The sequence below is a fragment of the Pyrgilauda ruficollis genome, unplaced genomic scaffold (genome assembly GCF_017590135.1).
Source record: "Pyrgilauda ruficollis isolate IOZ18807 unplaced genomic scaffold, ASM1759013v1 scaffold41, whole genome shotgun sequence".
Lineage (NCBI taxonomy): Eukaryota > Metazoa > Chordata > Aves > Passeriformes > Passeridae > Pyrgilauda > Pyrgilauda ruficollis.
In genome coordinates, this window is record NW_024525601.1 from 4,463,594 (window position 1) to 4,491,522 (window position 27,929).

The following is a 27,929-nucleotide window of genomic DNA, read 5'->3' on the forward strand; positions in this document are numbered from 1 at the left end:
CGTGTGAGCGTGCGAGGAGGGGACAGTGTGTGTGTGAGGAGGGGACAGTGTGTGTGTGAGGAGGGGGGACCGCGTGTGTGTGTGTGTGTGAGGAGTGGTGTGCGAAGGGGTGTGTGAGGAGGGATGTGTGTGAGGAGGGATGTGTGAGGGGTGTGTGAGGAGGGGTGTGCCAGCGAGCCCCCGGTGGTGCGGGGCGGGGCGGGCCGGGGGCGGCGGGGGAGCACATATAAGGCGGGCGGGCTCGGCGGGGCGGGCAGCGTCCCTCCAGCGGCGGCATCAGCGATGGGCAGCGGCGGGCGGCGGCTGCTGCTGGCACTGCTGGCGGCGACTTCGCTGCTGTGGGTGCCGGGGCAGGGCCAGCCCCGAGGTGAGCGCAGACGGGGGTGCGGGGGTGAGCAAGGCAATGAAAAGCAGGGCAGTGCCTGCGGGGCTGGTCTGCAGCCGCCCGCCGCTTCCCGTGGCAGCCTTTGGCCCCGCGGGGCTGGGGCAGCCTCGGCAGAGTGTCCCCGTCCCCGCCGGGCACGGCCGCAGCGGGAGCCGCGTTGGCCTGCGGAGGCAGCCCGCTGTGGGAGGCGAGCTGAGGTCCGGCAGTGCCGACCGCACGCTTCCCGACGGCCTCCCCCATCTCTTTTATCCCTGTTCTCTTCCCCCATCTCCACGTTTTGCAGCCGCCCTCCCCCACTTTCCTGAAGTCCTTTCTCCTCCCTCGGCGGCGGGGGCCACTCCGCCCGGCCGCCTCCGGGGCCGCCCACTCCCTTTGTGGGAGACGCTGTGGAGCGGCAGAGAGCCGGGGAAGGAGGGGGCGACCCCCCGCTCCTGGGCCAGGGGACGGCTGCGGGGCCCAGGGAGTCCCCGGCGGAGCCTCTGTCCCGGCGGGAGATGGGGTCAGAGCCGGGCACGGGCCGCAGTCCTGGGCGTCCCTCTCTGGGGAAGAGAGAGGAGCCGGAGCCCCGAAGGATGCCGCACGCTGTCGGTAATATAAACCAGATTAAGCTCTGTTATAATGAGCGAGAAGAATCCCAAACCACTTTCCGGGCACGAGACAGAGGTAGCATGAAGAAGTAATGGAGAAAATTTACGAAAGTTTTCTTTTTTTCTTTTTTTGGTTTTTTTTTGCACGTGGGCTGGCCGGTGCGTTGCGGCCGGGACACCGGAACGCTCGGCGCCGAGTTCTTACCCTGCCAGTGACTTCATCACACGCATCCTCTTTGTTCCAAGTGCTGTAACTTGGGTTGTCCTGGTGAGACCCAAGTACATCGGCTCGCTCTGTTGCTGGCTTAACAGTGATTGACTCTGCGGTGTGCTGGGAAGCGCTGGTAGACACCAGATGCGCTGGCTTTTGGATTGGGTCAGCTGCTACTCGGGTCCACCGCAGAATTTCTGCCGATCCCTGCTCCCTGCACATGAATCCCCAGTCCCATTACTGTTAAAAACAAAACGTAACAAAAAAAATCTTGAATGGAAAATGGTTTGAAGGCATATGTTGTGCAGATGCATGACTTGTTTTCTTTATGGTGAAGTAGGGTGTTTGAGATGGATACAGGGTGGGAGATTAGCATCTGGATGTTTACAGCCTGCAGTAAAAGCCAGTGTCTATTAATATAATTATGTGTACAAAATATCCTCTAGGTAAAAAGGACAAAATCAAGCCCAAGTAAATTTCAGAGGCCATATGTCTCAGCTTGAAAATAAATACACTTTACTTGGGTTATGAAAATTCAGTCGTAGAAACAAATGAAATACCAGACAAAGTGATATAAATTTTGCTTTTTAGTTTTTTTTTAAGGTACCATCTTACATCAAAGAACCTTAATTCAATATTAATTCCTATTTGAATATTTATGATAACATGCAGTATAAAAGGTAGGAATTTTCCTGAAGCTTGTCATGTATTGGTGACAAGAGCGAATACCATTTTTGGTTTTTTCATTGATATTTGCAGTGATCTCACTGCACTAATGTGCAGCTTTTATATAGCAACCCACGGGTGCTAGAGGCATCTGGATAAATTACTTGCTTTTTATGTCAGTGATTGAAGCTACCAATATATTTCATCGCTTCTAAGCCACCCCTTCTGGGAATATTTAAGTTCATAATTACATTTTTCTAGTTGAAAGATCAAGTCGAGAGACCATTCCTCCTATTAGATTACGTTGATAGAATTTTTTTTTTTCTCAGCGTGAGAGCACAGATCATCTGAGGAAGCTGTGAGTTTCAACCCCCCTGGTGGTGAACTGCCTTACAAAAGCCACAATTCAAGATAACTGATCCTAAAACAATGTGAAGAATGCGATGCAGATTAGAATAGCAATGTTGCTTTTACAGAAAGTAAACAACTTTAGCTCAGAATTGTAAGCATCTTGTTGAGGTAAAAGTACATTTTGAAGTGAGGATGGAAAGGTTTCTCAGAGCAGTTGTCAAGAGAAGTTTGGGGAAAAGGTATCTTGGCATGGCCGTGGAGAGTGCTGTCGTAGAACTCAAAGCATTTCTTGTTTTTCTGTTCAGTTTTGCTTTTGTCCTGTCAGCAAATGAAGAAACTGGGGGGGGTACCACCGCTGCAAGGGTCTGTCAGAAAGTGTTGAAGTCCATTCTAAGAAAAAGAAACACACGATACTGAAGTCACTGCACTGAACAGCTTTGAAAGTTAATGATTGATTCTTTCAGCCTAAAGATTAATATCTACATAGCTATAAAATTTAGTTGGAATTTTAATTACAGGTGTTTTGTTAAATTGTTCCTATCATGGTGAAAAGTTTGGTTTGCATTTTCTGTTGAGTCTTTTGTGTTCACTAATGGAGTAACTCTTCATGAAACATGTAACTCAGAGGAATTATTTTACATCAGATGCAAAAAAGCCATTTCGGAGGCTTGTTGTAGCAGCTTTGCTCTGTTGGAACTCATTCTTTGTTATATTGGAGTTAAATGATGCATGTCTTCAAAGTAGAAAGGAAAATCAGTTCATGATTTTGAACACTATTGCCTGTATTTCGTAAATTTGACTCTGCCACTCTCAGGTGATTTTTTCTGTAACTAAAAAAAACCAATCTTGCTACTGTAAATCTGTGTTAGTGTTAACTTGGAAGGCTGTAGTTGTAGACTAAATATTTCCTCAGCTGCATCTCAGTTTGTTTGCGTAAGCTGGTGTGCTGAAGTAGTCTGTTGTGTTCCTGCCTGGGATTTTGGATAAGTGCTGATGCTCAGGGAGCCAAATGCCCCAGGGAGGTACTCCATCTGGACAGGGATGAACGTAGGTATTTCAAATGCCTGTCACCCACTGGGTTTCAGATCTGCTTTGCTTCAAGGATCTGGTTTAGTAAGTATTCTTAGGCTATGGCTAATGTACAAATTAGGACATTATGGCCAGCAACCACATTTCTTTTTTGCTGAAACATAAGAGATATGAGTTATATTGTTAGTGCACATTCCCAGGCAGTGGGAGATTTATGTTAATCTCCTTAGTTTGAGGTGGTTTGAACCCACATCTCCAGTCTCTGAATAGAGTGCTGTTGCAGTGACAGATAATGCAGACGAAGAGTGTGTGAAATCTCTCCAGACCTCTCTTTGAAAAGGAGCTACTGTACAGCCAAGATGGCAAGTTTCCTTCCAGAAGAACAGAAAGATGATGCTTCAGTTGCATAATTAGAGTGCTCAAAAATCTAAGGAGAAATAAGTGCAGACCTCCCTCTCTTTTATTCATTTGTCCCAAGTAGCAATAAGATGTTTGACTTCATCAGAAACTCTTCTATTGTACTGGTGTCTGCTGGGATTTGTCTGTTTGTTGTTTTAGTTTTTAGCTGTTTTTTACTGGGTTACTCAAGCCTGGCACCAGTCATGGGGTGGTTGTGAATGCCAGTTAGTGAAGAAGGGCTCTTTGGTGCCTAATTCAGGGTGGTGAGTTCCACCTCAAGAAGTAATGTACTGTAATTCTAAGCGTTACATCATTTGTCAGAAGTTTGGGGTGTTGTGGATTTGGCTGTTAGTCTGTGAGCCTAGGTAGGTGGATCTTACACTATCAGCTGCCTCACTACAACCTCATGCATTCAAAGTTGTTCTGTGCAGTGAAATAGTTTCCTCTGACACTTTTAAAACAGAGTCTTCCAGAATGTACTTGGAGGAAGTTTTTCTGGAGTTTCAAGATGACTTGGATGTTGTGTTCAAAACTGCTTTCTGTATGAGATGAAAAAGTATCTTAAGTGCTTCACCATACTGCATCTTGGGTTCATGCATGCTAGTGGCTTGAATAGACCTTTTTGCCATTAGTCTCAAATATCAGTTTTTTTCCCAACATCTGCAACAGAGTTAACTGTTATAGAAAATGAGAAGTTTTTTCTATCCCCTGCAAAGTTTGCCTTTACTTCTAAATATTTTCCTTTAACATTTCTCCTATGTTTCCACTGATGTCAGTATTGTTTTCTGATAACAGAACACTAAAAGAAATTTCAGGTTCCTTGAGGCTTGTGGAAGACTTAAAAGCAGTGCTGTTTGCAGCTTGCAGTATGAGGCAGGAGACCAGTGAGCTAAAAATAGGACAGAACTTTGAGGCAGACTCACTTTACATTGTGGTAAGGTAAAAATTTCTTCAGTTGGAAAAATTGGATACAGTGGCATACTTGGCTTAAGTTTCCACTTTTTCCTTAGGGTTGGAAATCTCCGTTACAGTGAACCTGTACATCCCTTGTGTCTTCGGATGGGCTAAGTAGCAGGGCCTCAAGATACTTATTAGCTGTCCACACTCTTATTTAAGTTCTTCTGTTGCGTCAGAAGTCTCATGTCCACCTACAAATTAACACAAGATAAAGGTGGAGCGACATCAACAATGAACCCAGAGATATGAGCCCCTGCCAGGGCTCTGCTCTGACAGCCACTGATGTGTTATGGGAGCAGCTCTTTAGAGCTTACAGGATGGGGGAGGTGGTGGCAGTCTGCAGGGGTATGGGACCCATCCTGGGATATATGAGAAGAACATTTTGGGATTGCACAGGACTTATTTTGAGATGAATGGAGGAAGGGCCAAAGATGCAGGGATCAAAGTGGTTGAGCAAAGAGTGAGTGTGTAGGGGGGATCCATAGAGACTGTGTGCATGTGATGGGGCTGGTGTGTGCGCAGGGCAGTTTGTGCCTCAGTGGCTGCAGTGGAGCTGTGGGCCCCAGGGGCTCACATGCCAGATACCAGCAGCAGGGAGATCTTGGGTGTGGGGGAGCACAGTTACTGGATCCAGTGAGTCTCCGACTTTTGGATTTAAGAAATCCACACTGTGGATGGACATTGAAGAAATCCATCTTTGTGTATGAATCCATGTTTTTTCCCTGGAGCAGGGAACAGGATGAAACCATTGGTGGTCGTTGCTTTTATATGTTTCTGTCTTTGTGAATCTATGTGGCTGGCCATATGTATTTGCATATATACATATATCCATTGCATTATGTGTGTGGCTTTTTATGTGCCTGTTGGGAGTTCTTGCTCAGCTTTACTAGTGGCTGGGCCTGGGAACACAGAGCTGCACCAGGCACATCTCTCTTGGCCTTGGTACACTCCAGCAAAACTCTGTGGAAGAGCAGACGTAACACCAGAACTCTTGGCTTTTGTCTCCGCTGAGTCCATTTGACTGTCAAAGCCTTAATGTAGTGGACTTTATTCTATATGATGCTCTAAAAAGGTCAATTTTAGATGAACTGTTGGTGATGTCACCTCAGAGGCCACATTGCATGTCCTCAGGAATGCTGATTTTGTGGATACCATTGTCTTAATGTTACAAGGTTCCCTAAGTTCATGATAAGCAACACAAATATATTTTGATGGTTTTATTAAATAGAAATGAGGTTTTCTCTTATAATAAGGAATATGTAGTGTAAAAAAGTAATTGATCTCCACTAGGGACAAATTTTGCTGATTGAGACCTGACTTGTGGTTGGGGAAGAAGAAGAAAGAACTGAGAAATGTCATATTTTTCTGGTAGTCTGAAAGGAATATCATGGACATTCTGGGGGGAAAATGTGCTTGATGTGGATTAAAGCCCTAAATTTAAAATCTGCTTTGTGTTTTGTTCCCTGCTTTATTTTGCAAGAAATCACCAACAAGCCACAGACCATTTTCTTTTTTCCTGGAGTACAAAGGTATATGACAGAGAAAAATCCCATGAAAGCATTCTAAGTTAGATTGAAGATTAAGATAAAAAAAAAAATATTTGTCTGTCGTAAATATTTTTCCCATTCCCTGAAGGCTTAGAAAACGCATCTCTGGAAGTTTAAGGCTATCAGTGTGTGTTGATCAGTTGTTGGTATTTGCATCAGTCTCACAAAAGATCTTCAGATAGGGTTTGCTGTGCTGTCCCCTACTTTTTTTTTTTTTTTTTTTTTGTCCTGCAGACCTCACTTCCTGACCAAACAGAGGAACAGTGTGTCACAAAAGTTTTGCAAGGCAAGATTGGTTAGGTCAGCTTGCCAGAATTATGATTTGTTAGTTGGTGTAAACTTTAGGAGCACAGCAGTCAAACTTTTTTATTTATGCTTTTAGTTATTTAAGTGTTATCTGAGGTTCTGTACTGTGCCTCGGAGCTTGCAGATATGGGTATGGCTCTCTGTCTTTGAGATTTGAGGCCACTGCTTCATTTGCTTGTGTGTCAGAGCAAAAATAAGGCTAGGTATATCTGTTTATTATTTCTTAGTTACTTTTGCTATTTAAAGACTTCAATCATTTCTCAATCATTCTATGTTCTCTTCTAGAGACTGGAAAAAACTGCTTTTTCCCTGAAAATAATTATTTTATACAGATTTTTGAGTATTAAAAGCTATATACATAACAATTTTAAAGGAAAACTGGAAGACTTCTTTTGTAATTAAGAGTAGATATAAATAACACTCGGAAAATAGGAAAATATAACATTGTAAGACTAGAAACTAACTTTCAGTATTCTAATAGCAAATATTATAGGTGCACATAATTTAAATATCTCTTTCTGATGTGAAACAGCAGTTACAATTCCTGAGAAGTGCAGGGCAAAACACAGAGATGGAATGCTTTGGTTTTACCTGAAAACCTGACTTTTTTTTTTAATTTTTTTTTTAAGTATCTCTGGAAAATCACGACTGTTCTAGTGGCCATGTGAGCTCAGAGAGCCATTGGAAGGGAGGTGGATTCATGGCAGGCATTTATACCCACTGCCCTTTCCACAAGTTCAGCTTGGCAGGCTTTGTAAAGCAGCAGCTAATGTGGGTCGATGGGCTGATGGGCTGACACGGTTGGTTTTTTTCATGTCATTTCTGGGCTTTTCCCACCAGGCAAAGGCCGAGAAGATCCTACTGCTGCTTTGTGTAGGCAGAGTAGATGTCAGCCTTCAGCAATAAATTCCTTCTGTTTTGTCATCTTTAACTTGTTAGCTTTTGCTGATTTTTTTTAAGCTGTCATTCGATACAGTAACAGCTCTGTCAGAGATATTCCCTAACCAATTCTTTTAGATTAAAGATTCAGATTTGAAAGTTGTTTTGCAAGCATAATGTAATTCCTTTCTGTGAGCTCATTTATTGCACTGTGGGACTCAGCCCCCATCTTGATTCCCGCATGAAAATAAAGCTTAAAAAGCTGTTTAAGAAATGGTCTTCCTGAAATGGAAACTTGTTTTTTCTCCTTGGTTCTGCCTGCATTTTTGTTGCTGCTTGCTCAAAAATGACCTTGAAAAGAGGCTGATGTCCACTACCTTAACTGTATTTCCATAACTTTTGTTTGCTGAAAGTCTGAGAGGACAGTGCAGAACCTGTACAGGTAATTCAAAACAACTTCTCTAGTCTTGATTTGATTCTTTGATTAGTATTTTTGTCTTGTGGACCAGATGAAGCAAGAAGTTTTTTAATAGCAAAATCCTAACTCTGAAAATCAGCGGGGTACTCCTCACTGACTGTAAAAAACATCGGAATTCAGTCACTGAGCATAAATGCGAATTGGAGCTGTCGTTGATTGCAACTTAGATTAGTATTGATTGCTTTTATCAGGTTTTTTGAAAGCATGACTGGAATTTTGCCTTCTATCACAAAACCCAAAGATGTGTGTAAAGAAGCGTCTGTGTGGGAAGGAGAGGAAAAAAGCCCAGTAGCAACTGAGACGTCCAGTGCAATTTGATTGTGGCTGGGTGCAGCCTTGCTGGGAGCATTGGAGCAGGGATCCAAGTTATCCCTCATTTTTTTTTTTGTGGATGCTGGCAGAGTGAGCTTTGCAGGAAGCACACAAGGTGCTGGGCAGGCTGGGTGCCTGGGAGGGATGGCAGCCTGGGGACCCTGACTGCACCTCTGATGCTCCCTATCCAGGCAGAGCTGCTGCTGGGCTGGATGGTTCCCAGCCAGGCTTCACTGACTCCTGATCCATCTAAGGGTATCTGGACAGTGAGTGAACTGGGGAGAGACTAGCATCAGCAGTAGGCTTGTACTTTTAAAACCAGTTAACTGGATTCCACCTTCCCTGTTTCTGGTTGTTTCTTTACAGAAGTGAGAAATCCAGCTCCTGGAAGTGCTCCACAATTGATAAAACGATGGAAGAGATTCCAATGCTTTTTCCTGTCTCGTTTTAATTCAAATGCATGAATAGCTAAAGTATGTTACTCTATTCTCCATGCCACACCATTGATATATTTTACTTTCATTTGCTGTGCTGTCTTTTGTGCATATCTTACCACTGCTTTAGGACAGGAAGACAGAAAAGGCTTGTAACAGTGTGCCAATGCCTCTGATGATTAGGTTGTTTCTACTTTATTGGCTGAGAAGGGATAGATAATAGAAGTTTGACGTGAAGGTTCTTTGAATTTTCAAGATCTGTGGATACCCTGTGGTTTAAATTAGGGTTGTGAAATATATGCTGTTGAAATTTCTAGGATTCCTGTTATTTACTTTAGCTTGTAGTCTCTGAAATGTGTACTCAATGCCTTCTACTAGAAAACACCCTTTAAAATATGCTGAAGAGATAAAAAATTTGATGGCAAAATGAAGGATTAAATCTACTTCACTGGCTTGGAGAGAGTTCCTGTGCTTTACATTACATCTACTCACAGTCCTTCATTCCTTCAGTAGCTGCTAACTAATGCTTTCATTTTGTGTGTCTCTTTTAATTGCCAAAGTAGTTCAATTGATAATATATCTCTTACAGCATAAAGAAAAAGGTTTGTATAGATAGAAAGCAAATCTGGTAAGTGTCTCTGATTTTTTTTTTTTTTTACTGTAACTAGGTTACTTAAATATTATCAATAAATCTCACTATAACCTCATTGGAATTTTAGGAACCATGCCTTTTTTTGCTAATGCAAAAATGTAAGCTTGATACTGAAATTGTCTTTAGATGTAAACATGAATTTTAAACTAAAAGTTACAGGAATTAAGTCCTTTCCAGACCTATCCCAATTTATCTTCCTTGAAGTTGGTTTACAGTGTGTCTGCCAATGTTCTCCAGACCAAGTTCATCAATGCTAAAGGCATGCAGCTAATGCAGAGTCCGTCCTTGGCTGATCACTCTTTACTTGGGAGTGGTCACACTGGGGACAGCTTAGTTTTGTGCATCTTTAATAACATTGTAATGGGGATATTTCTAATTGAAGAAATGATTCTTCAAAGTACAGTGCAGGTTTTCAGTGATGTGGTGGAGGCAACCCTTGGCAGGCAATGAGAAAGAGATGTATGTGATGGGTTGGGGAACTTCCAGATGAATTTGGTATCTGTCCATAGTGATGAGCAGTAGGTTGTGACTTAAAGGCAGTGATGAAGGAACAGATACAAAACTGCTGATGGACAGCTGTGTTCAGGTGTCTTGGTGTGGGTCAGAGGTTGCCATGCTGATGTTCAGCTTCTGTGCTGTGTCAGGTTGCTCAGAAACTTTGCTGTGGGTACTTGGTGGAAAGATCTGCTTGTTGCTGTGCTGCCATGGCTAATAGTAGTAATAGACACTTCCAAGTCTGGGTGTTTGTAGGCTGAGAATCCTGCAGGAGTGATAGGTAAAGAGGCTCAGAAGGGGATTCTTACTGATACAGTGGCACGGAAGAGGTCAGGATGTTTGCCCCAAGGAGGAAAACCCTTTTTGTGTACTGAAGAGTATCGACAGATGATACAATCTCTCTAAAATTTGAGCAAAGCTCCTTATCTTTTCAGTTCTTAAGGACAATGGGAAATAAGCTGCCCACTCTGCAGCTCTACCCATGTTGCTGCATTTCCCACAGTCATCAGCAAAAAATGTATGGGGTGTTTCAGGCAGGATCCAACTGTCCCTCGCTATTATTTTAGTGTCACTGTAACATTGCTGAATTTTCAATTAAACTACTTGAACTCTCAGTCTGTTAGAATTTTCCTCAAAAATTGTGCTTTGGGCTGAAATGCATCATTCTTGTTTTCAGGCCAAAGGCAAAATACTTTCAGAACACTTGATTAAAATTCCATGTGACCGGCTGAGTTCTTGAGTATTAATGTCAGTACAGAAGAGAACTTTTTAAAATATTGTTTTCTTTTTCCCCCTTGTTTTTTTGGTACTTAAAATTACACTTTTTCAGGAATTTAACCTGAGTGACACAAATGCTTTTGAATTTCATGGAGGCATTTACTGTAAAATAATGAAATAAGAATTTGCACGTGGTGAGAGTTTGAAACATAAAAAATGTGCAACAATTGACTCAGTATTGATTTTTTAAAATAGTTGCAGTTTGTGCCCCGTAGATTTGTTAATCTGTGTGCCTGGAGAGCAGCAAATGCAAGACCAAACAAAGCATGGTGATTTGCAGTTTTACTTTGCTGCCTAGAGTCAAATGCCTAGGAAAAAAATGAGTAGCAGGATATATTTTACTTTTTACAAAGAGCAGAAACATACCTCTATATAATGTTGAACAGTTGGTTACTACTGAAATAAATGAAAAAAAATACAGAAAATACCCCGACAGATTTTTTCCCAATTAAACTTGAAAATTAGAGATTGCTAAATCTTGTTAGTAGAGACCGGGGGAGTGACCAAGCTTTGCATGTCTTTAGGGTTACACAGTTGCAAATCCTTTCAGGTCCATTCAAGCTAGAGGAAATGTGCTTCCTTCTACCCAGGAAGATCTGGCAGTGATACAGGGCTGTATATGCCCTGATAATGGCTTTGTGCCTGTTGGAATGAAAACATTTTTCTTCCGTGTCTCAAAACAGGCGAGCTGGTAGCTCTGAGATGCCAAAACTTCTTGAACTTCAAATAGCTTTTCTTAACAAACGGAAAAATTCGACTTTATTTTAATAGACATTCAGCTTCATCTAACACAGGTGCATTTTCTAGCATTAAGGCATTGACAAGTCTTTCCTTTTAAATTAAGAAAATGAAATACATTTTGGGTTTATGAGTGAAAAACATTTCAGAGTTCCTTTGTAGTGCACCTACTTCATTTATGATCACAAAGTGATGCCAGCTGACTCAAGGGTATTTCTGTTTTAACCTTCTTAATCTTTACATAGGGCAAAAAGTAGTAACATTTTGTTTGGTTGTGATACTGAGTCACAGTACTGAAGTGAGTGAGACCTCTAAACCTTTAAAATTCTTCTCAAACTCGGGTCTCCCATAATTTGCAAGTGATAAATGGAAATTTAGACTCAGAAGAGGACTAATAGATACTTGGGTCATAACTTCCTCTTTGTTATAATTAATGATTTGGCGTGCAGACTGAAGCTGTACATTTATGCATGCAAATTTAATTAGTTAAACCCAAAAGGATTTTAATTTTCAACCTGAAGACAGTTGTTCAGGTTGAAAACTGGTGATAGAAAAGAAGTTCAGGGGGAGATATTATTGAAGGCGTCATATTAAGGAGGCGTGAGGGAAGTCTACTATGGATCCGACATCAGTAAGAACAAAACTGTTTTGTTTTGTTGATATTGATATGCCACATCATAAGTGACAAGTGACTGAGGTCCTTAGTCTTTGACATGCCAGTCACACTGCCAGTATTTCTGTTACGTTGCTCTAAGCTAATACTTTGTCTTAGGCAGCATATAAGCAAAACTGACAAGACACTGAAGTCTATAATAGCTGTGGCTTGTATTTACTTCAGGTTTGAGCAAAGATTGTTCCCAACTGATGACTTCAGAAAAAAAGCTAGTGTACTGGTAAAAGAAAGAACAACCCCCAAACCAACAAGCACAATGATGCAGACTCCTCAACGTGTGGAAAAAGCTTTGGGTGAACAAGACAGAACTAATTTCATGGTCTGGCAGGTTTGTTGTTCCTTGGCAGCCTGCCCATCTGTCAACTTGTGGCTCTTTTGCTTTGGTGTAAATGCTGTGACAATTTCTGGGCAGATTCTTGAACTGGCCTACATCATACAAAAAATCAATACTTGCAAGACATGACTTGACAGAAGAAATATTGATTATAGTTTGGAAATGCATGATAGAATACTCAAAATTACTTGCCTTTCATATCAAGTTTTACTGTTGGATGCTAAAACTAGCATAAAATCTAGTTTTCTTTTATTCCATTACCCCTCAGTTTGTTCTGATCAAAATAACCAGTAAGTTACTGTCAAAACTGAAGGTATTAGAAATACCTGTGATAGAATTTTTTTTTATTTTTCCCCAGGAACTAATTTTTTTTCCCTCAAATCCCTAAAATCTGTGAAAGGACCAAGCCATAATACTAGAAACCACATTCAGGGCTGGGATGTAAGCTATGAAACCTCTTGAATTCACCAGTGTTTTCTATGCTCAGGCTGTCAAAGATGATGTGCATTCCTTTGAGAAACAAGGTAGCACATTTGTAGGAATGTCTGGTTGGGGCTGAAAACTCCAGCTTCTTCAATTTTAAGCATCTGCATCCGGACCATGTTTTTGCAGCCTTATCCTCTCCCTAGTTTTCCAATCATTTTTTATATAGCATGCTTCATACACTTTGAAATTTCAAATTTTTTTAGAGCTCAGGTTTTCTGCCCTCCTTTGGAAAAGAAAAGGCATGGTTTTTCTTTTACCTTACCTTTAAATTCTTTTAAATTTTCTTTTACCTTACCTTTAAATTCTGTTACATCAGCCTGGCTATGTGCTGGCGTTTGGGAATTTTAAGGAAGATATGCATGTTATGCCAGACACTTGCTCCTTAACCTTCACAAACTATATTGAGGAAACTAGTTGTGGGAGAAAAATGCAGCTGGTGTTCATTCTTGAATGAGCAAACTTTTACTTAGTTTCCAGTCTGAGTTTGACAGAATTTCATTAATTTCTGGTGTTATAAATTTATTAACTTGCAGTGTTGTAATTATTTTCAATACATTTCTGAGCACAGAATACTAATTAGCACATCATCCAGCCTAAGGGAGACCACAGTATGTAAAATGCTTTTGCTGTAGTACCCTGTCTGCAATATGGCCCTCATTAATAATGCTGAATGCACATAGGCAACTGCAGAAAAAAATATTTGGCAGAGAAGACTTCGCCATTTAGAAGGGGCAAAGTTTCATCATCTGTAGCTTGTTTGTGCTCTAACAGCTTGTGGAGTTCAAACAGAATGTTTTTTGTTACATTAACTGGTGTAATGAACTTGTTTTTGTTGTCCTTTTTTCTGGCGCTCCTGTTGGATTGCTTAAGAGTGATTTGCAAAAGCTTGAGTGGATCAGAGCTGTAAAATAATCAGCAGACTGTTCTGAAAGCAAGTGGTTGAGTGTTCAGCAAATGGCTGCAAAGTAATCTGTTTTACAGATAACCTGAACTCATCCAGGGTCTGATATGGAGAATACTTCTTTTGTGTAAGTGCCCAAGCTCTGCAGTACAACAGACCAGGGTCTTTTACTAACCTTGGTGTGCGATGCAAACAGAAGAGCAGTACCTGGAAAAAATACAAAACTTATTCTCATGTGTGTTAATAAAACTGTCAAGAGTTTAAGAAGTTATTCTACTCCAGTTGGTGCTGATGAGGTCTGAGGATCCACACTGTTGGAAAAATACAAGCTGCCCACAACTCAGAAGGATAAGAAGTTTAGAAGGTGGACTGCAGAAAGATTAAGAGGACTGTTTACATAGTCTGGAAAAGGGTGTATGATAACAGCTCAGATAAACAAAAGTTGTAATCAAGATCATGACTGATGATGAATGCAGCAAAGAGGACTGAAAATTTGTAACTTTTAAAGTGATAAAGTGTCAGAATAGACTTGTCAAGGATGTTGAGGAATATCCTCATTGGAAGCTCTTGAGAACAGACAAACTTAGTATGTTCTTACATTAAAAGCTGATTAAATTAAATAAATATAGTCTTCACTACCTAGTATTTCTGTGATTGATACATTAATCATCTTTGCTCTACAGTATAAAAAGAAATAAGGAATGGGTTTTAAGAAAAGATAATACTCTGTCATGGTAGAGGTTTCTTTTAACTCTGAAGTAGTTTTATCTAAATATTACAAATTAAAGTTTGCAGATGTTCTGCTTAAAAACCCTAAACATACTATATAGTTAAATCCTGTAAACTTGATATTTTCCTAGCAGAAATTCTCCTCTATGTTGAGCTACAGAAAAGGCGTGATCAGTTTTCAAATTAATTTCTAACTAGTGTCTTGCTGCCTAAGGCTACTGTGTAAGTTGTAGTGGAGCTTTCAGATTTTCAAATGGTTTAATGCTGCAGCTAACACGTTTTAGGCAATGTCTCCACAAAGTGGATTATAAGGCAGGTTGAGTGTTAAACCCACATTTCTTGCTGACTGTAAGAACAGAGAATTAGTACCTTAATTCCTGTAGTTAGAAGTTAACAATTTCAGGCCGTTTATTTTAGGGAAACCAGCCTAGATATTTGATGTGATTACAGGGTAGGATTCTGATGAAAGTGCATAGAGAAGGTTAAACTAGAGGTGCTTGTTGGTAAAATATGAGAGCAAATCTATTGAGCAGGCTAGGAATCTGAACCCAAGCCTGATAGTTCCAGGGCCTTTATTTAGTAAACTCATTTAATCCAAAACTTGAATAAGACAGAACAACTAAATTAAATCTGTGCTAGTGAAAACAGTCTGAGAATGTCACCAAGAATGTGACCTCAACTTCTGTGTGTAATGCTATTAAATATTTTATGTATTCTAATACTGTGACATTTTATTACATTTTTTCTTTAGTCTATTTGGTTCTCCTGAAGTGCATCAAACTATTCTGAACAACTGTGTACTCTGTGTGTGTTTTCAGTGAAGGGAGAATCCATTGCTTGTGAGCAAACTTCAGCATTCCCAGCTTGTTATGAGCCGCTGATTGCCTTTACATTTTTAAAAAATGCTAACTTGCAAATGAGATTAGATCCCTTCAAGTATTTCTGTGTTCTGAAAAATTACACAATAAAAGCTCATTGTTACTGAACACATCAGCTCTTTATGTTTTTTAAGTGAGATCTACTTTGTTCCCTTGCAAATTACTGCTTTATTACACTCAGCACAAAAAAAGGCAAAATACTTAGAGAGCAGTCAGGCTGTTGGCATTGCTGAATGTCTCGATGTTGCTCACTGAAGTCTGGTTTAGAGTCATCATTGTGTACACTGATGAACAATCCAGAAAACTTTCTGAACTCAGTTCTTGGCTTGCTTCATATAATCTTTTGTATTCATTTCCCATTAGTCTTTGAAAAAAAACCCCAACAAACACCTCCGTAATTTAGTTAGGTTTCTGGAAATATCAGACAGATCAGTGAATCTGGATTCAGGAAGAAGCTGTCTTAAACGCGGCATTTCTCTAAGAGTTTTGCCATCCTTACTGTGTTGATGTGGATACCAAAATATATTGTCTTTATTGTGCTTGTTGAATATATTTGATGGTGTAGTGAAGCCCATGTAGAGTAGAACTCTCATGTGCATGCTTCTGTTTGTGCAGCTGTTTTTAAAAGAAATTATTTTCATCAGCTATGCCTCTGCAGGGAAGATTTTTATTCTTGGGACTGTCTCCCTTCATGTACCATCTGTAGAAAGTAGTTTTGCACTGTCTGTCACACTGTGAGGATTTAACATGGTTGAAAACACAGCTCATGCATGTGTTTTGCCAAAATGCACAAATCCACTTATCTTCTACCCAAAATACTATTAATTTTCTGATTGCAAAAGATCATTAATCAGAAAATGAAATTGGGGTTTTGTTCAGATCTAGCTGTGTAAAATGCAGCCAAGGGTCCTATATTGAGAAAATTTAGAAGGAAGGGGAAAAAATTGTCTAAAAAGCCTTGATAAATGGCTCACAAATGCATATGATTTCCATATTTGCATTTAGTGATGGATATGTGCTGTGGGCTCAGCATGGAGAGTAAGTCTAATGTTAGACTGCAGTGATGCTGCTCTACGTGGACAGGATATCTGAGCTGGACAAAATGCTCAGTAAGTCCAGATATGTCAGACTCATTGCACAGTACTATGGAATGATTATAATTGCTGTGATCTGCTTGTGTGCAATAAATCAGGTGTATCCAGAATGAAGCAACAGATATGCATTGAGCTGTTAGAGTTACCAGAATCCTGCAAATGTCCCAAATTCTTGAAATTCTTCTTGGTGAGAACTTCAGGTGCTTGGTAGTCTGTATATGTAACAAAGTTAAAGCTTACAAACCCACAAAGAATTACCCAGGAAATATGATGATATTTACATCAGCAACAACAAGCTTGTGAGAACTTCTGGTTTAAAATAGAATAATTCCCAAAGAAATGTAGGCTGTATGCTCGACCATTAACTTTACAATAGAAAGATAGCTGTCCTGGCTAGAGATGTCTTTTACTTAAGCAATCCATGATGGCCTGCATGAGTTATCAGTACTTTGAATCTGCTCCAATAAGCTGTATGCTCCACCTGTCCCTGTTAATTTGAGGAATCAGAGTCAATAGGCTCTGAATATTGAAGCACATAAAATAGAAATTGTCTTGTCCACCTTAAAGCTTTTTTCCTGTCTTCTTTTCCCCTGGCACACTGCATGCTGACCATCATCAACTGTTCATCATTTGAAAATGTTACAACTGGCTTCATTATGAACAAGCCTTTTTCCTGAGTTTTGGCAGAACACTAGTGCCATGTCCTTCACCATAAGGTCTGCCTGCTGAGCTGTACGTACAACACAAAATGCATCTACCCTCTGAATTACTTCTTGTCATTTCCTGAAGGATTGAACAGTGTAGAGGGTGGATGTGACAAATTCTGCACTATCCACATTGCAGGTCACCTTACTAGGAATGTAGTTCCCACCATTTCCTCTGAGCTTGAGGTGTTTTGTCTCTCTAGGAAAGCTCTGAATGACACAATTCTGACAGTACCCACTCGGATTTTCAGTTCTCTTACTGAGTTTCAGTAATGCATCTGGCTGAAACCAAGCCCTTTATAAATGAGAGCAACTTGTTTGAACTTCTAATGAAAACATTATGCTTAGCTTTTGTGCTGAGCAGTAGTGAACCAGTTGTTATTCTTTCTCAAGGTCAAATTAACATCTATACACTTCATTTTCTGGCATTGGTGTGTGTGCAAATCTCTGGTTTGAGGCAAATGAGCATCTGAGTAGCTGGAAAATAATGAAAGAGTTTGCCTTAGCATGAAAAGAGCTGACCAGCAGTTAGAAGTAAATGAGTTTAGTTTAAAAATTCTTCCGGTTTTTCTCAGGACCACCATAGTCTCTTGCAAAATGCTGAGCAGTAATTCCCATGGTTTTTCAGGGAGCACTTGCCTTCCTTTCTAGTGGGAATAATATAATAAATCCAATTTAATCTATCATTTGTGCTGTACTTTAGATAGAAAACTGTGAAAGTTAAATGGATGAAGGGTCTAGAGGGTAAGTCCTGTGAGAAGGGACTTAGAGGGCTGGGGTTGTTTAGCCTGGAGGAAAGAAGGCTCAGGAGAGGCTTTATCACGAACTGTAACTACCTGAAAAGGAGGGTATAGCCAGGCGAGGGCCAGCCTATACTCCCGCACAACAAGTAATAGGATGAAAGGACATAGATTTAAGCTGTGCCTGGGGAGATTCAGGTTTGACCTCAGGATCAGAATGTCTTCATGGGAATAGTTGTTAAACATGGGAAATGGACTGCCCAGGGAAGTGGTGGAGTCACTGTCCCTGGAGGTATTCAAGAAATGACTGTGTGGCGCTTGGTGCCATGGTCTAGTTGATGATGTGGTAATCAGAGGTTGGAGTTCATGATCTCAGAGGTCCTTTCTTAAAAATGCAAATATTATTTGCTAAAGTTTCAGTTTAATGAAATATGTTATCTTCTGATGGAGTTTCATGTCAGTTATGGCCACTTGCATTTCACACTAAGATATGATGACAGTCACCTGTTTATCTGTAAATGGCTCGTTTAAGTGACTGATTCTGTGGTTGATCATCTTTATCATATCTACTGCTTCCTACAAGGCATAAAAATATCTTAGCAGATGTTTGGTTTTCTGTTTTTTGGGGGCGGGGGGAGGGTGGAGAAGTGAAGAAGAGGGGTTGGCAGAGCAGCACCTAAGTACTTTTGAATTCTTAATTCTGAGTACCTGGTTCTCCTTAATAAAAGAATAAAGAGGAACAATGTTCTTTGAAGATGCAACTCATTTATTTGAAATCTGCCTTTTTTTCAATTTCATTTGTAGCAGATACTTACTGTTTCCTAATAAAACATCTTGGACGCTATTCTTGATCTTCCCTGAAATCAGCGGCTGCAGCTCTGCAGTTTACCTTAAAATATAATTGTGGTAAAGAGATTCAGAGGTGAAGATAGTCAACTAGGATTTGAAGAGATGCAGTACCTTGCAGGACAATGCTAACAACCTCCTGCTTTTTATTTGCATCCTGGGGCAAGACTCCAGTGCAACTCACTTGGATTGAAGTGCTCTTTTTTAATGTCTGTGGGACCCAGAAAACTCATCATGAGATAGCATTGCTATTCTTTTGGCACAAGTCTGTTGACTGAAGGTTGATGGAGGCAAATTATTTCACTGTAGCACATGGAAAGAAATGGCAGGACTACTGTATAATGTGCGGGAAGGTAATGGGTGACTGGGGAAGTAATGGATAGCTCTTGAAGACAGGCTGATACACCTCTGCATGAACAGCAATTAATACTGAATAAGAAAGATTTTATATCATCGGAGAGCAGTGTTAAAAAAGGTACCCTCTTCCACCACTGAGCTTTCTTGTTGAGTAGGAAAACAGAGGCAGCAGTTCTTCTTTGTCTCTAGCTTTACATCTGGAGATGCACTGCACACATGCTGTACAAAGTGAGAGAAGTCTGTGCAGAAAATATCTTACTGGCAGAAGAGCCTCACTGGAGCAGTCATTTGGATGTGCATCCTCATCTGCATCAGATTTGGGTGTAATCAGAACAAGGCATCCGACCTAGTCTGGATTCAACATAAATGAAGTCAGGATTAAAAAAAAGAAAATAAAAAGCTCAATCTCCCTCCTATTAAATTTCAAGTATAGCACAATTGAAAACACACTGTTTGTTATTCATACAGTGGTGCAGAGGGTTAGGATTTAGCCAAATTTTCAATACCTGAAGGCAATTCTTAAATAACACTGAAACTTTTCTCCAGGCTTTCTAGGGTAATACAATTACTGGGCAAAGACACTTATTAGGAATATTGAATGTAGCCTTGTTAAACCACAGAATTGTTAGGGTTGGAAGGGGCTTCTGGAGGTCACGTAGTCCAATGACACTGCCAAGGCAGGGTCACGCTGAGCAGATTACACAGGAATTTGTTCAGGTGGGTTTGGAATGCCTCCATAGAGAGACTCCATAACCCCTCTAGCTTTGATTTTAGCCCACTGTGTTTAATCTCTAAAGACAGGACTCCTCTTTCCAAAATTGCTTCTTTTTCAGAGTTATTTATGAGTGGAAATGGAGTATCTTTATTGCACCATAACCATGCAAGAAAGAAAAGCTTTTTAGCTCATGAGGGACAGCTGGAAGCTGATTGAGGAACTGTGCTTAACTTCTGTCACATATAGTATTCTAGAAATTTTATCAGTAGCCTTCAAATCAAAGTAAAACTTTACTCCTTTTAGAAAAAATGAAGGATTCCTGGTCTGGTAGTTGTAATTTTGAAACTTACTCTGTTGTTACATTATTCCTATGCACAAGAGAAAAATATTTGAAAGAACACTGAAGTGTTTGTATAAAGATTAATAAGTGGCAAGCAAAATATCCCTTAGACTTTACAGAGACTGGAGAAGAGGCCTGTAGCAAAGGTCTAAAGTTCAGTCCTTAAATCTTTCAAGTCTGGAGTGTCCTGTTCAGGCCAGTGGTGTTCCTGCTGCAAAGAGCTTGTGCAAAATGCCGATTTCCACACCAGCTGAGTGTGTGCTCTATAATCCCTCTTTGATTCTGGCAGTGGGCCAGTTGTCCCCCAGGGTTTGATCAATTCACTAGACAAGGGAAGGTTTAGTAACTGGGAGAGTTGGTTTGCAAACTCTTGTGTTCCTCAGCATGAAACATCCAAACACAGAGTGAAATAACAGGGATACTGCTGTCAGGGTGCCAACTTTGCATGTCTTACAATGTGCTGATAAACATTATTTCTTTCAAGGCCTGTTTCCTGCCATTTTGAACCTGGCCAGCAATGCTCACATCTCCACCAATGCCACCTGTGGGGAGAAGGGACCAGAGATGTTCTGCAAACTGGTGGAGCACGTTCCCGGCCGGCCCCTGCGCAATGCCCAGTGCCGCGTCTGTGACAGTCACAGTGCCAATCCCAAAGGTAAGCTTCATATGTTTTGGATTTTGTTTGTTTCATGAATTTGTGTCTTTTTTTAACCCTTCCCCTTGAATACAGTATATTGAAATCAAATACGTTTTGATTTTAGTGTGTCTACTATGTGAGTGCGATTACCTTGGAGCAAAAGGCTGACAAAGTGTGAGCACCATGTATCACCACTGAGCACTGCAAGATCCAGTGACAACCTTTTTGTCTGAGGGCAGATTTCAGCTTTTACTTCTTTATGACAGGAAGAGATTGTTCTTTGTGTGAAACAAATGTGCTGGGTCAGAAAAGTTCAGTGAGATTTATTTTCAAGAGACGTTTAATTTTTTTGCTTTGAAACAGAACAGCACCCAATTTCCAGTGCAATCGATGGTACCAATAACTGGTGGCAGAGTCCCAGCATTCAGAATGGAAGGCAATACCACTGGGTCACCATCACCTTGGATTTAAGGCAGGTGAGTAACATTTATGTGAGTGTCATTAAATGAATGTAAGATACAAGCCAATACAAATTGATTGCACCTCTTCTGTGTTTAGATAATACAAAAAAGTTTTTAGTAAAAATTATCATCCATGTTCTTTCTGTCTTGGTAACCAATTCCATCTGTACCAATTCCTTTGTCTTGGTAACTTTCCTCTGCCTAACCCTCTGTCTTTTCCTCATGCTTCTGTCTTTTCCCCAGCAGTCCTACGATATGTTTTCCTCCACCTTTTATTTCTTAAAAGTTACTTGAAGTCTGTGTTTTCAAAGACTTATTTTTAAACAGGACTATTTTCAGGGTATTGGCCAAAGCACGTGTTTTATATGTGAGGATGCATCTGACTGATTCTGATCATCATCATGTTGGAAGGAGCACTGGAAAAACATGTTCTAAGCTATATCTTCTAGGAACTTTTGCTGACTGCTGTTCTGCAGAGCTGGGGTTTGAATTTCTGAAACAGTGATTTGTGACTCCAGGGAGTCTGGAACTGTCTGGGCAAAAGTTGTTTCCTCTGTTTTGGCCACTCTGTGTGGCCAAACTTGGAGGGATTTATCATTCTTAGACAGGAGCATGCTAAACTGTACAGGGCATTTGCTAATTTATAAGTTTGTGCGCTAGACACGAGAATCGGAAGTCTCCTACCCTGCTCCAAGAATATACAAAGTAATTGGTGAAGAAATTAATTTTTCTTGGCTTTTTCTTGTTGCTTTGCTTTGAACAGATCTATGTGCTGGCCTACCTAAGTTGTTTGAAAAAAAAATATTTTCAATCAATTGATTATTAGTATGGGGATGCCTCCAAACTCTGGAAGAAGCAGCTTTATTACTTACTAAGAAATGCATACTTGAGGTGTAGAATTGGTAAGAAGCTTTTGCAGGATCTCTAGACCCTGCTTAAATGTTATTTTAAAGATTAAAACAGAGGGTTTAACTTTGATGTTTTCCAATAAAGCATAGATTAAGCGGGTGCCTAGTTTGATCTTTAATTAGAAAGCAGAACTGTTAGGATAATGATGACAGGGTGTCTTTTGTCAGTGACAGAAGGTTTGGATAGGATGTTAGTGTTGTTTGAAGAGTTAACTTTGTGTTTGGTTTGTAAATGGACAAACAGGAAGGAAAAATGAAGCAGGAGGGGATGCCTTAGTTTTTATCCTCCTAGAACAATTTCACTTTGGAAACAGACCAGCTGAGCTGCCCTCTGAATCATTTGTTCTTCAGTCCTAGTGCTGTTGGTGTTTCAACAAATACATATCTTTCCTCTCCTGACCCATGCTCAGTTTCACTAATTCGATTTGAAAAGTTTCCCCTAAGGGGCCTTTCTTCTGTTTTCCCTAGAGAGTTTGAGAGAGAGAAGGCATCTAGGGCTATGCAAACTGAATGTAAATTACTGCTCTGTGAGAAAGGATTTGGTTAATAGAGATTGCTTGAAGTCAGTGAGTTATTAGAGCTGACTTGGTGTGCTTACTTGAAACGAGTCAGCACAAGTTAAAAAAAACACAAAAGAAAAGCATATGAAGGACCTTAGTGATTTTAGCAATTGTTTACTTCATAGATTTGTTTCAGATTTACTTAAAATAGGACCTGTAAAAATATTCCTGAAAGTCCGTACCAGTGTTCAGTATAATTTGATAATTAATACTGTTCTTTTTCATTTCAAGCATTGTGCATTAAATCTATCAAGTACCACATTAAAGTAAACAAGTTCATCAACTTTCCTTGCCAGAGTATAGAATATATTCACACCTTTTTGTGATGTTAAAAATCTGGTCATTATTTATGGGTGGTTTTTTTGTGCAATTGTCAGAAGTTCTAGGACTAAGAGGAATTGATTGTTTCTTGGGATTATTACCAAGACACAGTTTAGAGATGTAATCTAAGCAATTGGGTTGGTAAGTGCTGAAATATACCCTTGGCTAGCAAATATGGGTAAGATTCTCATAGCTGGTGAACACTGACTCCACCCCAATTTTCCTAGGTGAACCTTTGTGACTATTCATCTCTTGACTTCAAGTTGAAGGGAATAGAGGATATTCTTTTAGCTGATATTCTACCTTGTTCTTAGTCTATTTAGTCTAAAACCAGCTGTACTACAGAGTAGTTTGATGGGATCTCAGTAAGAAAAGAAGGCTAGCTAATAAAAGCAGCATTGAAATTGCTGCTTTTGAAATTGGTTTTTATCTCCTTTGCAGAATCTGTGCTATTGTAGGTAATATAGAATTTTATAAGGATAGTGAGTGCTTATGTTATGATTTTCTAGCTCATATACATCATGACAACTAGGTACATTTATCCTAGTGTTACTTACAGTCTTTCCAGAATCCACATGTATGATAGCCTTTCCTTCCCATACCCTAGTACTGCCTCCTCCTCTTCCCCCTTTCCATTAAATGTATGGCAATGATCCAGAACTGGGGAAAGAGCAGTGTAGCAATGAGGTGTAGGATCGATGTGCAGGACACTAAGCTTTGATTTATGACCTTGTGCTACCTACACTGGTAGTTCTACAGAAACAAAACACACAGCAGTGATTTTCTATAAAAACAGCTTTTTTTGTCTGAGTTTGACTCCTCTGGGCAGTTGCACTGTGAAATTACAATTCTAATAAATCCTGGCTATGATACATTTTACTGGTGTGATTGAGCCAGCTGTAAAATATTACTCTGTGACACCATTAAACAAAGACTACTTACCTCAGTTTTATTACCATGCTTCAGACTTTTAAAGGTATTCAAATGTGCTCTGTATCCTTGGTGTAGAAATAGGCAGAAGTTTGTATATCAAAAAGTTCTTGAATTGCAAAGCAAGACTAGTTCTTCTTGGAAGACTCATAGTATTAAGTTGAATTGAGAAAACAGCTCCACTTCTGATTAAATCATAGCTTATGAATATTCTATGCATACCGGATTATCACTCAGAGGCTGATGTAGGAGAATTTGTAGTTTCTGCTATTACAAAGTAAAAAAGAATGTAAATATTATAATATGATTTTTCCAGAGCTTTCTTCTTGAAATCAACTGGCAAGAACAGGTTTCTGATGGTTGGCAAACTGGCAAAGATACATGGTTTGCTGATGTCAAAAAATGGTATTCTGTTAATTTTAATGATTTATGCTGATTTATTGTTTGTGGCAAGCTTCCTTAAAAGCCTTTTGTAGCTTTGTAAAACTGATGATTCAGGGTGTTCATCTGTACATTCTTACAATAAAATTCTGAGTAAAATGAATTTCCCTTCAATTCCAAATTAATGTTTGCACATAATGAATCAAAATCTTGACGAAAAGATAATTATATGTGAGGATGAGATTAAAAATTTTTCTGGATTTAGTGTATTTTGCACTTTTAATGTCTCAGAATCGTCAGAGAAAAATGTTGCAAACAATGGCTAGGCTTCACAGTGTCTAAGAGGATGAAGCTGTCTTTAGCTCTTAGAAAGATATTTCTGTAAACAATATAAGCTGATAAACATCCCTTCATCTAGTCTTCCATTCTTTGAGAGTATTCAAGAATGATGCACTTGGTGTTGCTGGATCTGCATTCAGGGAAAAAAGATTTTTAGAAAGTCTAATTAAGCAGAAATTTCTCGTTTTGTTGGCATTGCAGCTATGAAAAAGAGGTTCTTTAGTACAAGCTTATTTGGCTGATCTTAAAAATCAGGATTGAAATGCCTGTAAAATGGCACTTTTAATATATGGCTTGGGAATTGCTAACTTGCTCTGAATTGCCCTTTTTACCCTTGCAGTTCAATAAGGCAATTAGTTCTGAGAAACTTATACAGTCAAATTAAAGTATACAAATCATTAGCTCTTGCTCTGGTTTATCACATGGCTGGTTGGTGGGCACTGAATGAACATGGAGAGTGATAAGAAACTGCCTTTGATGCTCAAACTTGAAGAATTTATAAGAGTCAAATTCTTTAAAAAAGTGCTCAAAGGAAGTTCAGTTTTCATTACATGGACTTCTTGACCTATTATGGGTTGCAGAGTCTGTGGGATAGAAGATCTGAAAAACCCCTACCTACAGATATTCCTTAAAACATCTTCATCTGTGAACACTGTGGACACCTTGGTCCCTTCCTGCAGCTTCATTCCCTTGCTGGGAAACATAATTACTGAGAATAAAGCTCCTCCTGGTAGTCTGTCTTGTGACTTCTTGAGTCTGAGAACATTTATACATAATCATTTATTTAACCTATATTATTTCAGGGGCTGACAAATTTTCCTGAAATTGTTGTTATTCATTATCCTGTGAATTTGATTACGAAGTAAAATGGGATACCTGTGAGCTATGTGTGTAAATGGAAGAGTTGAGAGGAGATTTAATTTATTGAAATGTACGTTGAATTTGTACACAGTTGCTGTGAAAATGTTAATATTTAACTGACTTTTCCCTCCACTCCCCCCACACCAAGAAACTTGATATTTAAATTAAGTTTAACTTGCATAATCTTGTGAATACCTTTTACTGCAGCAGTTAATTTGTGATGAAGGATAGCTCATTGTTACTAGTTGGAACTGGATTTAAAACTAGCCACATCAGCTGCAGACTATAATGGGTCTTGAAAAATCTCAAAGTAATCAAAAGCAGATCATTTGTTGTTCAGCCAACTGTGTAATAAGTAGGGAAGCAGTTTAGTTGATGACAGCAAGCAGAGTGGAAAAAAAATAAATAAAGGACATATGAGAGTTTTTGAGGGAGTTTTTTTACCAGGGTATTTGAAAGAAGGTTTGGGTTCCAGTCTTGCATCTTTTATGCATTTGAGAAAGATTACTGACTTCAAAGGAACTTGGAAGTGCATAGCTGCTTCTAAGCCCAGTAGATAAAACTCCTCTAGTTTTAATAGTTTTGTGGTGTTCTCATGTGTGATGGAGAAAATACCCATAGAAGCAACTCCTGTCACATACAAGTGTCTTCAGGTTTTGGGTACTGAAATGATGATACACCAGATTCTGCTTGGTCATAACTGAGTGCAAAACTCAATACCACTAACTGAATTAATGAAATCCAGGTTGTGTGTAGGGAATATAGTTGTTTGCCCAGATGGTGTACTTTGTTCCTTTAAAACCATGTATTTTGGCTTTTATATTTCAGTTGGAGATTGTTGGCATGATGTAGGTTTTATTTAAAAGGCACTTCTCTCTTCATGGAAGCTGGATTATAATTCTTGCTATTCATTTAACTTTGAGTGAATTTTAAGATTATGTGAAACAACAGAGGATTCACAGACCCCAGAGAAATTTTATTTCTAAGACTCACTAAAGAGTAAGCTGGCTTCTCCTTTTGCCTGCATCTGCTTGCATTGCTGAAAGGTCACAGTAAAATCCTAATTTTCTGTAAATTTTTGTATTCATTGCAACAACTAGAAATGTTCTCTTTGTATCTGACTGATTTTAATTGGATAAAACTGGAGTGCCTGTAAAAAAAGTCAAATCAAACGAACATTGTAGTTTAAATTGTCTGATTTTAAAAAAGTAAGATTGTTTTACTTTTTAAAAGATATTATATGTAGTGAATCAATGGAAGATAAAAATATCACCAATTTTTTTTCCTTCTCGTGTGTGCTAGATCTCCTAATAAAAGCTTTGTTCACTTAAATAATGTTTTGTTTCAAAAGTAGTTTCCTGAATTGCATACACAACACAGTTACTATTTATTTTTGTGAGTTTATTTCCCCATTTGGCAAAATCAAAACCCGCTTTCATGTGGCAAGTATTGTTCTTGCCCTGGCTTTAATCTGTACTGCAAAAAAAAAAAGTCCTAAAAATTTAAATTTATAATGTCTGAAAGAACTGATTGCAGCCAGATTGGAGCTCAACACAACATTAATACTGCACATGCAGGCAGGAATTATGATGATAATAGCGGCCGACCAGGCAGTCTGCTCAAGTGGAAATATATTTCTCTGAGATGGCTGAATAATAGAGTTTTTCTTTCATCTAAATGTGACTTGTTACTCCAGTGTATATGAAACATTAAAGTCCTATATAGAAGTCTTATGAGTTTGCAAATGCAGCCTTTTTGAGTGAGGTGATGTAGCAGGTACTGGGTAAGGGAGAGCACGGTGGCTTTGCAGTAAGTGCCCTTCAGTTTCCATGTCGGATGCTGTAGCGAGCTTGGGGGCCAGTGCAGGTTATCTGGCTGCATGACAAGGGAGTTGAAAAGGTGATATGAACTTAATTACTGCCCTGCCTCCTTGCAGAAGGGCTGAACAGTCCTGTGATGTGCATGGGGATTTTGCTTTGGGTTGTTCGAAAAATAGTCAAGACAGCTGTGTAGTTCACATTCATCTCAATGCTACTTAAGACTATTAGCTATTTTATCATGCTTATTTTTGCCACATTTAGCTTATTTGTCTCTGTGTATTTTTAGCAGTGCCTGTAAGTAGTCTTCTGCTGAAATAACTTCAACAAAGGATGAAATTGTAATGCAAAGAGGTTTTTAAGATAGGGTGTAATAAGTTTATCAGAAATGTTCTTACAGATAAGATTACATTCCCTGCTAAGTTGTAAACCAAAGAACTTTTTGGGCTACATCTATAAAAAAACCCACAAAAACCAAAACAAAACAACCAAACACAAAAAAACTAACTTAAACCCCAACCAAACCCCAGTTTTTTTAAGCTCTCAGGGGTTCAGAAAAGCTAAACATTTCCCACAGATTGTTATCCCAACTAATCCTGAAATGTGCAATATAGATATAGATTTCAGCTACTGCATCAACACAAACTGATGCCCTGGACACAATTAGATGGACCTCTAGTCGAACATTTGTGCAAAAAATTTATCCAGAGTTAC

At 39.5% G+C, this 27,929-nt stretch overlaps 1 protein-coding gene across 1 annotated transcript in view; it reads left to right on the forward strand.

Moving 5' to 3' along the window:
- Window positions 1-282: 282 nt before the first annotated feature.
- The window catches only part of LAMA1 (laminin subunit alpha 1), a 98,729-nt gene continuing 71,082 nt past the window's right edge, over window positions 283-27,929 (forward strand). The window contains 3 exon segments of the mRNA XM_041477600.1: window positions 283-367; window positions 20,485-20,655; window positions 21,001-21,113. Coding sequence (XP_041333534.1) covers window positions 283-367; window positions 20,485-20,655; window positions 21,001-21,113 — 369 coding nt within the window.